The sequence below is a fragment of the Rhipicephalus microplus genome, chromosome 5 (assembly GCF_043290135.1).
Source record: "Rhipicephalus microplus isolate Deutch F79 chromosome 5, USDA_Rmic, whole genome shotgun sequence".
NCBI classification, from domain to species: Eukaryota; Metazoa; Arthropoda; class Arachnida; order Ixodida; family Ixodidae; genus Rhipicephalus; species Rhipicephalus microplus.
Window position 1 is genome coordinate 46,246,641 of NC_134704.1, and position 16,419 is coordinate 46,263,059.

At 47.1% G+C, this 16,419-nt stretch overlaps 1 protein-coding gene across 2 annotated transcripts in view; it reads left to right on the forward strand.

Moving 5' to 3' along the window:
• chico (insulin receptor substrate 1 chico) overlaps positions 1-16,084 on the forward strand; it is a 56,501-nt gene extending 40,417 nt beyond the window's left edge. For both annotated transcript variants that reach the window (XM_037425608.2, XM_037425609.2), the window contains 2 exons: positions 13,806-13,892; positions 14,605-16,084. In XM_037425608.2, the coding sequence (XP_037281505.2) occupies positions 13,806-13,892; positions 14,605-15,993 (1,476 nt within the window). In that variant the 3' untranslated portion in view covers positions 15,994-16,084. The remainder of the gene's footprint in view (positions 1-13,805; positions 13,893-14,604) is intronic.
• The last annotated feature ends 335 nt before the right edge of the window (positions 16,085-16,419 follow it).

A 16,419-nucleotide genomic window follows, 5' to 3' on the forward strand; every position in this document is an offset into this window, starting at 1 on the left:
GAGCCACGTGACACAAACGCAGGAGCGCCATTGGTCTCCTGAACAGTTGCCCTTGGCAACGGCGCAAATTCTTCGCTCACATGTGCGCGCATGCGCGCCTCCCGTTGTCTACTTTTCGCCCAATCAAGCGCGCCATTGAAGTGCTGAGCGGATATTTCGGTCGTGGGCAGCACGGTTTCGCCATAGATTGTTGCCAGCGATCATGGATCGGCCACGGTGTAAGAGAAAGTACCGAACATTACATAAATTTGGAAGTCGTAAGCGCAAATTACCGAACAAGAAAAAGAAAACATCGGCAGCTTCCAGTGCTGCCTCTGTTGCTCAACGTTTGCTCTGTGCTCTTCGGTTGACGACTTCTCGGACTCACGGTTGTGCTCATCGCGCATACATGAAATGCCATCAGTAACTGCCAGTACAATTCAAGCTCGCTTAGAGCCTCGTTACATATCGCCACAAGCCTCTCGTGAGCGCGCAGAGGCAGTTAAAGCCTCGCTCAAATCCGTTTCGGCAACTGAGCGAAAAATGAAGCTTCTTGGGGAGAATGAGCAATGCATTGATGTGAAACTGGCGGAAGAGTTTTCGCTTGCACAGATAGCAGCAATAAATGCCTTATATAAAGATTTGTTGTGCCCAAAATGCTTTCAGTGTGAACTCAGTCTTCATTTGGGGACAAGGCATGGTTTGGCAGCACGAATGATATTGAGCTGCAATAGCTGTGGCATTGTGTCCACTGAGTGGTCATCATCAAGAATGAAGGGGGGCATGGATTTTGATGTAAATATGCGTGCTATGCAAGCCATCAAGACCACTGGCAAAGGTGCAACTGGTCTAAATGACTTATGGTCTATAATGAACGTGTCGCATAGGGGCCTACACCACAAAACTTTTCAAAAACATTTGAAATCAAAGTTCAAATCTGCCGATGAAATGGCTGCAGAGAGTGTTTTTGCAGATTCTGTGACAGCTGTGCACCCTGTTCACAGCCAAATGGAGCAGACATTTACAAAAAAATGTCACAGTAGTGCATGATAGAACATAGATGACACGTGGTCATGCATCTCACATCGGTGTAGGCACAGTTATCGAGTTCTACACTGGTTTGATGCTTGACTGTGTCGTTCTCTCCAACAGATGCCATGGCTGCACACTTGGGCCAAAAGAAAATGATGAGGGCTATAAGGATTGGAAAGAGGCCCATGTTTGTCAAAAAAAAAAAACACCAATGTAAATTCAGGCTGAATGAAGGTCAAGGGTGCACTAATTTTGTTCAGAAGGTCGCTGGAGATAAACGACCTCCGGTACACATTCATTGTTTGTGATGGCGAGTACCTTCTTGGCTCTATCTGAAGAAAGAACATACGGCTTCATTCCATTGGCAAAAGAAGATTGCATAAACCATGTAAAAAAGAAGATGAGTTCAGATCTGTGAACACTTGTTGCAAGAAGTAAGAAAAATTGGAGGAAAGGGCAGCCTGACTCAAGAACTGATTAAAAGACTAACTAATTATTATGGGATGGCCATTCGTGACAACACTGAAGTGTATGACATGCGAAGAGCCATAATGGCGACGTTTCATCACATCACCTCGAGAGATGAATAGCCGCACCATGAATTGTGTCCGCCTGGACCACTGAGCTGGTGCAAGTACCGTGCTGCAGAAGCTGAAGGCAAGGCTCTACCACCGCACAAGTATAAACTGGTAGCACATGTTGCAGCTGCACTGCTGCCAGTCTACCAACGCCTTTCTGACCCTCAGTTGCTAAGCTGTTGCCAAGGCAAGAAAACCCAAAACGCAGCTGAGAGTCTCCATTCAGTAATTTGGTCTATTCTTCCTAAAGAACTTTGTTGGTTGCCCCCGAAACAGCTGTGAATGAGGCCATCTGCAAGTACAACTCTAGCACTCTCCATTCTTATCGAGAGTTTTGTGCATCGCTCTGCTTGAAACCGGGAAAGCACTCCATTGACAGAGCTGCAGAAAAGGATCACATATGAAAAAAAAAATGCATCAAAAGCGCACCAAAGCAAGAATCAAATGCCTAAGTGGCCCCGCATCACAAAGGACACCAAGAACTATGATCCCGGTGCATTTTAGATAAGTGGAGGCAAGGAAAAACTTCTCGAGCCGTTTTCTCAAAAGGTTTTTTTTTTTTTCGCCTACCTGCTGAGATTGCACAGCCATTTTCTTCGTAACCGTTTGGCTTATCTTTACTTTTTTTTTTGCAATATTCCTTACACTTCAATGTACTGTATTTACTCGCATAATCCTCGCACCCCCAACATCGGCCAACAAAAATGCAATTTTTTTTTTTTCCTCGCGTAATTATCCCACCCCAAAAATCGCAGCAGCAGATGTCGTCTGCTGCTTTGAGCAATGATGATAATAGCACCCATTAGCCTAGCGCCATCTCTTATGCATCATGCATGCTGATGAAACCCATTGCAACCGGGTAAATTCCACGAAGACTCTCCTGCTACGCTGGGACCAGCTTAACAGAGGGGCCGAGAAAACACATCGGCCAGGGAAACGCCCCACACACCCTCCTCTTCTTAAACCCCGCGCACCCGCAACCCGTCACTCGATTTCGATGAGTCGGGGGCAAACTAAAGTGATCCAACATGTGCCGTTATCAGAGTAAACATCCAAGTGCCGTTGTCAGATAACTTTAAACCACGTGAATGGAGCAGATCATGTTATTTTTTCCTCCATCGAGCAGGTGCGGAAGACAGCTAGCCTTGGCTCGGCTCGACTTACACCGGACTATTGGGCGCTTGCTTGTGTGTGTGTTTGAGCGTTTGAGGAAATTCTGACGCGCATTAAAGAAACTGACGCCTGGCCAGTGGACGAATAGACCAGTTATTTATTTATTTACTTTTATTCCTGTGGCGCAATACGCGTGCCTTGTTGTTTCAAAAGGGAAGAGAAACAATTACTAGCTTGCTAGAACGGAGCTCTAATCTAATCCAAACCAAGCCACAAGTTGCGTAGTAGCACTTGTGGCACGGCGTGTGACGGCGTTCTGTGGCACGGCGCTAGTGTTAGTAGTGCGATCTGTGGTGCGGTGTTCTGAGTTAGCGCAGTTGTGATCTGTGGCTAGCATTGTCCTTTCTGCGGCTACGCGATGAGCCAATACAAGAGCTATACAGCTAATTTCAAGGTAAAGGTAATCGACCGTGCTCTAGAACACGGCAACAGGGCCGCCGGCAGGCACTTCGGCGTGGACGAGTTCTGTGTGTGCTACTGGCGACGGCAGCAAGAACAGCTTAAAGCCACAAACAAGTCACGCAAGGCCTTCCGTGGGCCTAAGACTGGAAGGTACCCACAGGTTGAGGCGGCACTACTCGAATACATCAAGAGTCGACGCGCGGACGGGTGTGCCGTTTCGATCGAGCTGCTGAGAAATCAGGCGCGCATAATTGCCCGGAAGGAAGGCATCCCGGCGTGAGATTTCCGCCCGAGTAACGGGTGGGCCACACGGTTCATGCGCGGAAGTGGACTTTCGCTCAGGAACCGGACGACTTTGTGTCAACGGCTACCTTCGGCGTACGATGATAAGGTCATCGAGTTTCATCGATTTGTGATTAGGATTCGGGAGCAAAAGAACTTTCTGCTCTCACAAATTGGAAACGCGGATCAAACTCCGCTCAACTTCGACATGTTGCCAAGCACAACGGTGGAGAAGAAGGGTGTGCGGAGTGTGCATATTAGAACGACGGGCGCCAAGAAGCAGAGGTGCACCATCATGCTCGCCGTAACAGCGGACGGGCGGAAGCTGCCCCCATTTATTATTTTTAAGCGGAAGACCCTCCCGAAGGCCAAGTTTCCCCCTGGAATACACGTGCATGTACAGGAGAAAGGGTGGATGACCCCCGACCTTATGGTCTACTGGGTAAAAACTGTTTGGGGATGACGCGCTGGAGTACTTCTTTACCCGTCGCTGCTGGTTGTCGACAGCTTCCGCGGTCACCTGGTCGACTCCGTTCGGGCGAACCTGAAGGAGCTGCGGACTGACCTCGCTGTCATTCCAGGCGGTCTGACTTCGATGTTGCAGCCTCTTGGCGTATCCTTGAACAAGCCGTTCAAGGATAATGTTCGGAGGCTGTATTCGAATTGGATGGCCGAAGGCGACCACACAATGACTCCCGGGGGCAAGATAAAGAAGCCGTCAGTGGAGATCCTTTGTTCGTGGGTAATCGAGGCATGGTTCATTATTTCGCCAGAAATTATCGTCCCCAGCTTCAAAAAGACTGGTATCTCCAACGCCTTGGACAAGACGGAAGACGACGTAGTCCACGAAAACGACGAGGGAGACCACGCTGAAGCTGGCGATGAGTCCGATGACGCTGCTATGAGCGAAGAAGATGGCAGTCTTGATTCGGGCTCCGAGTAGTTCGACGAAGAGACTTCTTAGCTAGTGACTTTAGTCTGTGCAAATAAACCTTGATTTGGGTTGAACATGTAGTTTCATTGTAAAGGTAAGCCTTGTATTAGCACTTTTTGAAGCTTTTAGTTGCTTGTGGAAAAACTGCAATTTGTGGCCATTTTCTTTTTTTTTTTCTTGCGCTGTACCTTTCCGCGGAAAATTTTTCCTGCGTAATTATCCCACCCCCTACTTTCCATGAGTTTTTTGGGAAAAAAAGTGCGAGGATTATGCGAGTAAATACGATATGTCGTGACACACTTTCTTTCTTAGTTTGACTCTTTGCAATTTTACGATGTGACTGTTTGTTCACCCCTAGAGTATGCCTAGTGTGAAGGTTGCAAAAAGAATCGCAACACAAGAATTTCGTGTAGCAAAAAAATTAAAGCAGGCATGATTGATTGATTGATATGTGGGGTTTAACGTCCCAAAACCACCATATGATTATGAGAGACGCCGTAGTTGAGGGCTCCGGAAATTTCAACCACTTGGGGTTCTTTAACGTGCACCCAAATCTGAGCACGCAGGCCTACAACATTTCCGCCTCTATCGGAAATGCAGTGCCAATTTTCATCAACATATACTAAGTTTAGAGAAAGTTGGTTTTCCAAAGCTACATGCCCCCTCTTAAAGGAGCGCTGACATCAAATTTCAAGATCCCCGTGTACTCAGATTTGGGTGCACGTTAAAGAACCCCAGGTGGTCTAAATTTCGGGAGCCCTCCACTACGGCGTCTCTCATAATCAAATGGTGGTTTTGGGACGTTAAACCCCACAAATCAATCAATCAATCAAATTTCAAGATCGAGATGTGGCCATCGTTTGATAGCTTGGTATGCATAGGTCTTCTTGGCCGAATTTGAACATTATCTGTCGCGTGGAAGTTATTTTAATTCGATGTCAAACAGCTTAGAAAAGCTAAAGAGAAAAAACAGAAAATAGACTGCCCTGCGAAATCGACACTAGTGCTACGTGTTCAGTGTGATACATTCCACAAATACCATCCTGAGTGACGATGTCCTAGTAGCGATGATATGTACGATCCGAGTGTTGTTATCGTGGCGCCGACTGGCGCCAAAGTGCAGAAACCCACTCGCTTGTCCACGGCCAGGCTAGCGCGCGCAGGTGCAGTCTAGCCCGGCCGTGGCTCGTCGCGTCTGATCTTCATCGCACCGGTTTGAATGATTACGTGAAATCATCAAAATGAAAACCACCTTTAAAAGAATATCGAAAGAAAAGAGCATGATTAAACATGTGCTTGTCAGTCAGCATGTCGGGGAAACGTTGTGAGTTGCAGTCGTCTAGTTCGAAGCATGGAAAAATCGCAATCGGGGTGTCTTTTCATATCACGTGTTATACATCAAATGCAAAAGCAAGCTTTAAAATGCGGAAGAACGTTCAGTCAGGTATCATTGCTAACAAGTAACACGCAGGTATCGTTGAAGTTTAGTTCATCTGTAGACTCTCCGTCCACATAAAAAGTGGTAATACCGTGTTAACCGCGAAACGCTGGATAGATGGGGCCATCTGTAGGCGCAAAAAAGAACCTGACAAGCAGGAAACGTATTCTATTTCTCCGCTGATGCTCATTCGCGGTAGCTATATTGCATTGACCCCTCTGCGTATACCGGAATGCTTTGCACGACAAAACACACCACTATAGCTAACTGAGGCACACGAGCGAACATGGCTGAAGCGTGCATCCTCAGGCACCTCTGCAGTGCTGCTTGGAACTGCGTTCATTTTAAAATCACGGTTCTGCAAAAGGTCGATCGAAGCAAAAATAAGTCACAAATCGCGGGGATTTCAAGCTCCAGACTATCGTATTGAACCCGAGTCGACACTTTGTACGGGGACGACAGCAATGCAGGTGACAAAGCATGACTGAATATGTCGAAATGTTTGCGGAGCAGCTTCACTTCACTTCACTTTATTACCTTAAGGGGAGACGCTCCTCGAAAGCACTTTTTTTTTGTTATTCAACTTAGAGCTTCAGAAATTGGACCACTGATGCAGTTTTTCCTCCTGATTCCAAATCTGTAATCAGTTTTTACATAAGTGCAATAGTTTGGGAGTTGTGTTTCAAGTAATGGTGAAACTTGATAAGTTTTCCGGGAACTTTCGCGCATACTAAATGTTCATGCAGAGAGTTGTTCAATGGCTCCTTTTGCTCCCTATTAGCCTTAGAGTGCCGATATCTAGCTAGAAATTGTGCTCCAACTTTGAAACTATGAAAAAAACATCTGTGTAGCAAAGTACCCTTTTTTTTCCACTCGACCACCATTAAATTTATTAATAGATATTTACAGCTGATAGGTTGTGCTGATTCAAGTAGATGTCGGCACCCTACGCACTCTCCTCAATGTGTGTGCCAAATTTCGTCGTCGTATGACCATTCTAAGTGCCCGAAACACTTCCCGCAAAAAATGCAAATTGGCCAAAATTGCGAAATGAGAAAAACGCGTTTGAAAGTTTGAAAGTCTGTATTTACAAAAATGAAAAACGCAGTAGCACGAAACTTGTGCTGAACACATACACACATGTCCAGAGGGAATATCAGTTGTCTAAAACTCTCCAGCACCGTAGGTTTTCCCTTCCCGGCTGGTGCGGCAGGACTCTTCCACCCGGGCCCTCTTGGCTGCACTGCGACGGTGTGCCCTCGCCTCAGCGGTCTGACGCACATTCATCTTGTGCATGCGCATGCTGTCTCGGCGGTCGCTGAGGGTAACCAGGGCCTCCGAAGGAAGCACCCCAAGCTCTTCCAGCACCTTTTCAAAGCTCGCGTGGCCCCGGTTGAACCACAGGACTGCAATGGCTGTGGCTGTTTCCACAGCAGTCCGGGAAGCAAACCGGGTCTTTGGACACAGCAGCCATATTTTGCTGTTCAGGGACTCGGCCGCGTTCTGTGTCTTGCCGTGGAGGCACCGGGCAAGCAGCTTCGCATCTGTGAGACGCTTGTAGATTGGGAGGACTGCCAAACCCTGGGCCTTGGTCAGGAGGGGGGTGTGGCACGGTGCAGGCTGGCCCTGCGCCTCAGCACGTCTGTGCTTGCACCACGAGTCTGGGCCTGCAGGACAGAACTTGTGACTTCCAGCACCGTCTGTTGAGCACGAGTGCAAACATGAGGCCCATATGGCAGTGTACATCTTGTGGACATTTCCCCGATTGTTCACAATGGCCACCTGAAAGTAAGTTTGAAGCTTCTGGATGGTGGTCTCCTTCAGCTTCTCCCCTCGTGGAAGTGGCGTTGGCAGCTTCCGCAGGCCGGTGCCCAGACGTTTCGCCACGTGGTTGGTGCACTCCTCTTTTTCAATTGGAGTGTCAGGGTACACGTTGGCATCACAGACCCCGTTGTAGGCCTTGCTGTCTCCATCGCTTAGGAAGATGGTGAACCGCAGGGGTGTCTCATAGTCCACAGTCCTCTGCCAAATGCGCACTGCAGCTTCGGCCTCCATGGCATGCGAAGAACAGTCGCAATTCTTCTCACAAACGGGATGATGAAACGCCTGCCATGTTTCTTCATCGCCTCCCATGTCGTTATGCAAACTGCACGCCAGGCAGAAGTTGGAAAGCACTTCATAGTCCAGGCACAAACCAGTGTCCAAGGACACTACAGTTCCCACACCATTGTGGCTTTTGTGGCCTCTTTTTTGCCATGTGCCGTCAAACATGACTGGCACGTCACTGTTACCAGCCACCTCTTTGGTGACGCTGCGTGCCCTTTGCATGTTTTCACAGACAGCCTTCACTGCCGCACTGTGAATCTTTTTGCCGATAGCATGGAAGGTCTTATGGTGCATAGGGTTTGGCAATCCAACTACTGCACAAAATCGTGAAAGTTGCTCATGCCCGATACCGACGGCACGCGCTGCAAGCACCACTTTCAGGTTCACGGCAAAGGCGTCACGCGAACTCCCGCTGTCGTAGCTTCTGCTTGCACCGCGGCCGCCATCTGACGCGACCCGCTTCGACGAGTACGCGGACGAAAGGATGCTCTCCGAGCACTCCGCATTCTCGCAGTGTAGCTCCAGAAACGCCGAAAGGCCTTTCCGCTTTTTATTCGGTGCCCGAACTGCGAGTTTACTCTCGTGACAAACGGGGCATGCCGCGCCTGCGACGACGGCCGTCAATGCACCCAACTCGCACAGCACTACGCTTTCGGCACGATCGGCATTCGGCCTGACGTCGTTTTCGAATAACGCGATCTTTTTCTGCGATGCACTCACAAAATTCACTGCAGCGTTGATCTCGTCGTCGCAGTTGCCATGGTCGACGTTGCCGTGGTCGATGTTAGGCCTACCGGCCGCTGGCCCGTCGCGGACATTTTCGTTGGCGGTGGCTTTCTTGTACGTCCTCCGCCGCTTCCCTCTGAACTTGTTCTTACTTCTGTATTTCCGATGGTCGGCAACGGCCTTTTTCGGGCTTGCCATCGCACGAAAACAGCGAAAAATAACTCCGGAAAACAGTGAAGCGAACTACGGCAAGAAAACACGGGTGCTGTCAGCCAATGGCGGCCCTGCGTTAGTGGCGCGCGGTTTGAAACGGCGGGAAAAGACTGTTTTTGTTGCTTTTTTTTTAGATTTTTCGTGAACGTACGAGACTTCAAGAACCGGGATCGTGGAGAGTAAGGACAACTCTACACGAGCCAGCGGCCGCAATATGGCGGACAGCTCTCTTCGCGGCCCCGCGAGCACGCGAACAGCAGCCCGTTTTGTGTAAATTTCGTGATGCCGCGCGTCACTGCCGCTCACTCAGACGCGTTTTTCACTGACTTCTGATGCTTATTTCGCTGTGATATTTTCAGATGTCAAAATATAATGTATAAAGATGATAAAGCAACAAAAAACAGAAAAGGTGAAATTTGGAAAAAAAACGCGACTTTTCGACCCGCGTCTCCCCTTAAAGACCCCCTAGAGGGGGTATTATATAAGGGGTGGGAAACATATAACAAATGTAATACATATGCAGGATGGGTACACGTATGAACAGGGGTAACCAATACAGAAAAAAAATAATACATGTGCAGGATCAGTATACATATTAACAGGCGTAACACATTGCCAAAAAAAAAGAAGACAAAGTGAGAACTAGTGGCACAATAGGAACAATGTAATGTATTCAAATGGAAAAGAAACGAGTGACATTTTGTGTAAATGTTGAGTGGCACATTATGGTGGCGAGATCAGTGGAAAGGCCATTCCAGTCGGGCCTGACGTCGCTCTTTTCTGTGGAGAAGTGGTCAGCTGTGGCGTGATCTGGAGATGACCGCGAAGTAGCGCCACTGCTGGTACTACCAGCGCTAAAAAATGGCGGGATTGCCGGCCGTTTTTTGAACAGTGCTAGATCCCAGTGATATGGATCAATAAAAGTGATAGTTATTTATCCCTCAGTTGCGTTTTAGGTTGTGAATCGTTGCTGCGGGGTCTATAGCTATTCGTTTCCTTCCCCCTTTTCTTATCCCCTGTGTAAAGTAGCAGGCTAGAGCGAACTAGCTCGGGCCGACCTCTCTGCCTTTTAATACATTTTCACTCACTCACACACACGCACATTGACGCAAAAATCTTGGCATGAGTGAATTTGATGTCAGTGCTCCCCCAACTCTTCCGTTACCATGCCTATCCAAATTGATCACCGGTGATCGACGGTTTCGAATCATCAATTTCGGCGTGCTAAATTTGTTTGTCGTGCACCCAGCACTTTCTAGTAGTTAGTCCAGCCACTCAACTTTCGAAATCTATTTGAATTTTCCCGTTTTGGCTGCATGGTGATTTTTGACAGAGCTTTGCGCGAACCAATGTGCGTGTATTTTTGAAAAACTGCACTAGGCTGGTGAACTTCACTGAAGTGCATGCCCCTCAAGATTATGGTACAGTAACATTGAAGTTTTGTATTGAAAAGGATCATTGCAAGCCAAATATGAAATTAAAGTGTCTGCTTTGCAGTTTGACTATGTTGAGCAGTAATGATAGTGAAACATTTATACCATATATTCAATAGAACGCTCTTCCGAGGAGTCGGGAAAAATTTGTTCTACAAAAAATATTTGCGAAAGTCTGCCGCGTGTTTACAGTGTTGAGGTGGCCTTCTATGACAGTTTCCAGCAGCTTTAGTCTTGCTTTCATTGTTATATCAGACACAGGGTCGCATCTAGTGTCACTAGTCACTCCTATGATGTCGTCGTTATGCGCATGGATGCGCATTAGTGCTGAAAAACAAATGCGCTGCTCGAAACTGTCTTGCAATTCGACCTGAATTGAGTGACGACGAGCTTAGCGTTTGAGGATGACAGCACCTCAGCTTCAAGTTTTATGGTGACAATGTTTTGCATCAGCCTGATACATCCACTGCCGTTCATGGGTTTGTTTTGTTTACATCAAGTTTCCTTCGCTGCAAGTGTGTATGGCTTCTGACCTTTGCGCACAATCTTATAGTTACTCTGGTTACATGTGTGGCCTGCACTTCACTGGGGCACTGTGTGCTGGCTGCAGAGCTTCTCCTAACAACAAGAAGGCCCCTGGAGCACCTCTTGGTCCCTGACTACAGAGCAGTGCGAAACTTTTTAGAACTGCGCGCGGTATTGTCTCTTTATTAACGCTATATGCACAAAAATGCAAAAAGAAATATGCTTGGATGCATTTATTAAAACACCAACCTATGCGGTGTACGGTGGCTCAAGGAAAGAGGTGACGCTAGATGAAATAGCAAAGTTCATTGGATATCTCATATATAGAGGGATTATTTACATCACAGGTATCCATCTATCTCTATTAGAACACCAGGAGATTCTTATTGCAACACAACAAAAATTTACTGAGAAAAGGTGTACAAGTACACTTCTGTCTTACATAAATAAAACATGCCATGCTTCACTGCATGGCATGAGCAACGAAGCAGCACCTCGGTTCTGATTTTCTTTGTCTATGTGAAAAGAAACATTTTTGTGCAACATTCATTATTTTTTATACTATCCCTGGGTCATTTATCTACAAAATTTATATTCTGAATTTTTTTGTTTTGAATATTTTTGCATATATAGTGTTTTTTTATAGTAGTGTTTACCAGCTTGTGACCGAAAATTCTTCACTGTTCAGTTTTTATTCATTCTAAAATATTTTTGTTCCTCTACAACATACATTTTTTGGAAAGAGCATTTCATTGTTTAAAGTCTCGAACGCTGCAATGCATGCTGGAGTACTTTTCCAACTGGCAAAAACGATCTTCCCGGAAAAACAACCATTTTTGCGCGGTAAGGAAAGAGTTAAGCCACCTTCGCCACAGTACACTGGTGGCCTACGGAATAGCATTTTAAGAGTTGGAAGGGGCTGTTAGTACTAGTCACAGGACATAGCACACTTTGTTCAATTACTCGTGCTTGTATACGCCACATAATTATGAGCACTAATATCTGACGGCAAAAAATGTTACTACAACCATTTTTGCGCGGTAAGGAAAGAGTTAAGCCACCTTCGCCTTAGTACACTGGTGGCCTACGGAATAGCATTTTAAGAGTTGGAAGGGGCTGTTAGTACTAGTCACAGGACATAGCACACTTTGTTCAAATACTCGTGCTTGTATACGCCACATAATTATGAGCACTAATATCTGATCGCAAAAAATGTTACTGGCAATTATTTTTGACTTTGTATGATATTGCTGCAGCCCTACAAAATAAAAAAAAACTGTGCCACTTTTTTTCACCACCTCTACTCCTCAGTTCTACGAATCTCTCAAATCTCAAGGTCGTCAACATGGCAAATCTACATTTCAATCTTCAGAGTTTTTCAAAAATTTGACAGGCGTGGCGAATGCCAATGTGCATTTTATGATTGTTTGCCGAATGGGGTGGTTCTAAATACTTCTAATGAAATAGCAGTGTTCATATTCACTCTATGGTATTTAGAGGATGTAGAATGGTTTGTGCAGTTTTTGAGACACTTCTTTTTTATACTGCTCCAAATCTGGTCTTTTGTGATAAAAAAAAAATCACAGCATATCCACGGGGTGAATGATGATGAGTGGGCCAAGCTCCTGTGGGGAAATCATCGGTAAAACCGTGACTCTTCAGTGAAAGTTCGCCCACTACATCATCAAGAAAGATGTGAGAAACGCTGTGTGTGTGTATATACGGCAGGGTGCTTGCGCCGTTGCCGTGACGCTTGGGCCTCACGTTCTCGAACGCTGGGATCTTGGCGGCGGCGGCGCGCAACCAGACGACACGCTTCGGCCTCCCGCTCTCATACGGGAGGATCTTGGCGGCGGCGGTGCGCAGCTTCATGGAGCACTTCTGCCTCGTGGTCTCGCACATCGGGATTCTGTCTGCGAGCACGGGCTGCCGCCGCTCTGCGGCCTTATCCATCGGGCAACTCAGAGCACGCACCAACAGCGAACAGATTTTATTACAATGCTCCCCGCCATCTAGTAAACAATTGAAGAAGTAAACTAGAGGCAGCCACACCATCTAGTAAACAATGCAAGAACTAAACCAGAGGTGGCTACATACATATGCCGAGGATGGACAGACCCACGCCTTAAGGAGCTTCGCCCCTTAAGGAATTTTTTTTCTCATAAGCTGCCTCAAATTTAGATTTTCGTGCTCCAAAAGTAACGTATTGCTGCTCCTAAAATTGCTCCAAAATTTATTTCAGCTGTTGCATCTGTGTTGCATCTTCATGTTTTGCCAACACTTCCTTTTTTAAAGGGATACCAAAGAGAAACAATGGGTTGTTTTAGATTGATAAACTGCACTTTAATAATTTTGATATCGTAAGTTTCTTTGTCATAAGTTCATCATTAGCGCAGAAAATCAGGGTTCGTGTTCCGTTTCTGAATTTCGCACCATAATCTGCTCGCATGATGCAAGAAATTCCACCATGTTATGTTCATATTTCGCGACATTGGCTCGTTCAAATTTTCTGAGACTTCGTATGCTAAGTTTAAGGCACCCACAGATTACAATGTACCTCAATTTTATCGATTAGGAGCTACATAGAACCCAGTAGACACCTAAAAAAATTGATGACGTCGCAGTGTTTGGTTCAGGAATCTCAAGGTGGCATCTCCCCCTGCAGTTTCTTTTCGCGCGGTTTCTCCCTTACCAATTGTCGTGTCGCTGTAAGACTGGTGTTTTCTATATTGTGAAATTATAATTTACTAATGCATGAAAAATCTTTTTGCACTTTAGTGTTCCTTTATTATCATGGCCCGCCCCAAGTTAGCCGTGAAAGATCATATTTCAGAATGGTGTCTTGTGCTAGTTGGAAATGCCAAATAATGAGTGCAAATTGCCAGATTTCTTGTTTGGTTCGTCTTCATTGAAGTGGATAGTGTTCGTATTGCAACACTTTGCAACGAATCCCTAAGAGTTGTTTGTGCACATCCTTTATGCAGGTCAAGTCCTACTTTTCTCCATCAGAAGACGATGCCGAAGCATTCATTAAGCCTGTGCGGGCTTATTCAATTGGCAGTAGGCAGCAGGTATGTGTGTGTGGCATGTTATTAATTCGATTGTTTATTCACCTGCTGTGTCTAGGGCAATACGACATACGTGCTGTAGTTGCTACAGCGAGATGCGAGTGCAGTGGTGATTGCAAATTTCACCTCATTTTGTTGAATGGATCCCATAACAAATTTTAAGTGTTGCAAATAAGCATGTGTCGGTTTGAGGCAATGCTATCACATAGACATCTTGACATATTATATGTTTATATTAGCAGGTCAGAGCAAGAAAACTTTTCTAGAAAAGCTTCCCTAATTTTTTTACTGTTCTCATTGGTCTCCAGGTATGTTTAACTTACAAAGCATTATTGACACTGCAGGTGTGTATAATGTTGTTTGACCGTCTATTAAGAAAGCTTACTTAGAGCTGTGGGGCTTTTTTTTGTAGTAGAGCAATCAAGGCATATTCGTGTTACACTTATTGGCAATCTTGGGGAAATCTCATACAAAATGGCCTTGGTAATTTTGCAGTTATGATGTTCAACTGCAGAGAAGAATTTTAGATTTTGTTTTCTGCCACTACGGTACTGATAAAGAATGCCACTTTAAAGCAAAGTCTTTGTGTTTGCTTAGAGGGCTTGAAGTCAGAATTGCAGCAATAGTATTCTACTGAAATTTCTCGAAGCTTCATTTTTGATGGTCGTTTTGTTCGCTCGTGTGAATGACAGTGCCACTGCCTTCCTTCTCGCAGGTCAAAAAGACTTCCCTGTCAGGCCATCTAGACCAGTCTCGCGTCCGTGCATATTCGGTGGGGAGCCAGGTGGCACCGATGGCCATGCGGCGTCGCCTGAAGAAGGACGCCGACATCGACACGAATGCCTTGCAGCGGCTCGAGGGTCAGAAGTCATCCAGTGTGCCCACTTTGCAAGAGGATGCATCATCCTCCCAACAGGCACCACGGGCGCTCAACTACAACGAGGACCTCATGGAGATCAACTACGACCGTAGCGACCTCGGTCAGAGCAGCAGCAGCACACCTGTGGTTGAAAAAAGCAGCGTCCTTCCACCCGCTAGCATGAAGCAACCCGAAACGTCTGAGGCCATTCGAAAGCTCAGCACCGCCAGCACTCCAAGCACCACCAAGACATTTGACGACTACATGGTGATGACTACTGGCTCGGAGTCTGGCGCTGGTAGCAGCAGCAGCTACCAGCACTCGCTTACCAGCTCCACCGGCTCGGAGCATACGGAAAGGAAGGTGAGCGTACCCTCGAGCAGCAGGCAGCGTAAAGAAGACTTGGGTAAAGAGAACCACCCAGGCGGACGGAGTAGCAGCTATACTGGTATGGTTCGGAGGAGCTCGACCACACAGCAAGCTCTCAGAGAGGACAACGCTGTGTCAATGTCCAGTTCGCTGCCATCTAACGGTCTCAACCAGTGCAAGACTGACAGCGAGTACGTTGCCACGGAAATGACTAAGAAGGGCGTGGCGTTTCTTGGCACGTCCAACGGCACGGTTTCCAAGGGAAAACCTGGTTCATCTTACCACGTGCTTCCGACGACAACCACGTCGCTGCGTCCCGCTTCGCCTGAAAGCCAGCAGCTGGGAGAGTACGTGAACCTGGACCTGAGCAAGACTATGAAGTGGACGCAGCACGTCAAGATGCCAGTGTCTAGCAGCGGTGACTCAACGCCCACGACGTCCAGTGCCAACGGATCCTCCTTCTGGAGCAGTGGCCTAAAGCTGCCAGCCGAAGGCTCCACCAGCGTCACGAGAGTGGCGCCGCTCGCTGTTGCAGAATCGTCCTACGTGCAGCTGCGAGGTCTCGCAGACCCTTCGCCGCCTGCCACAGTGCTTCAGCAGGTTCCGCCCGAGGCCAACTACGAAAACATTTCTCTCAAAGGAGGTGCCGCCACTGTTGTTGAGGCGCCCGCCGAACGAGTGCTCAATTACGCGTCGCTAGATCTTGCACCTCCCAGTGGGGAAGATGGAGCGCCAAGTGCGGTTCAGCGCTCGCCACGCGCTCCCAACGCTGCTGGCATAGACACGGCCACTGAGGAAGGGCCCTCTTTCTCCTACGCCGAAATAGACTTCACCAAATCCGAGGGGCTGCGCAATGTTTCTGGGTACCGTTCGTGAAGGCCACCTTTCGTAGTCACTCTTACGCTGTCCGGGGCTACCTTCATTCTTTTTTCTCTTTCTCTCTTTGTCTCTCTGTCTTTTTTTCTTTCTTTGGACTCACTAGTCAAGTACTGGAGCTTCTAGGTGGTGATCAGGGCAGCCGGCCAGTTTGGGTTAGGAGAGATGGGAACTCTGCGGTGATGGCAAGTGGGGACTGGTCCACTTCTTCGGCTGGAAGATGACTTGTGTGTGTGGCATGCATGCCTGTCTGCTCATAACAATGCTGCTATACTGTAAAACAGTGTGTGGTTGACCCTTGTGTTTCTTCAATGTGTAATGTAAATCAAGAATGTATGCGAGTGTGTGTGTTGCTCTAGGTCACTGTAGGGTAGAGAGATCACTTCCAATTTTCATTTTGACCCAAGTAGCTATACACGTGTACAG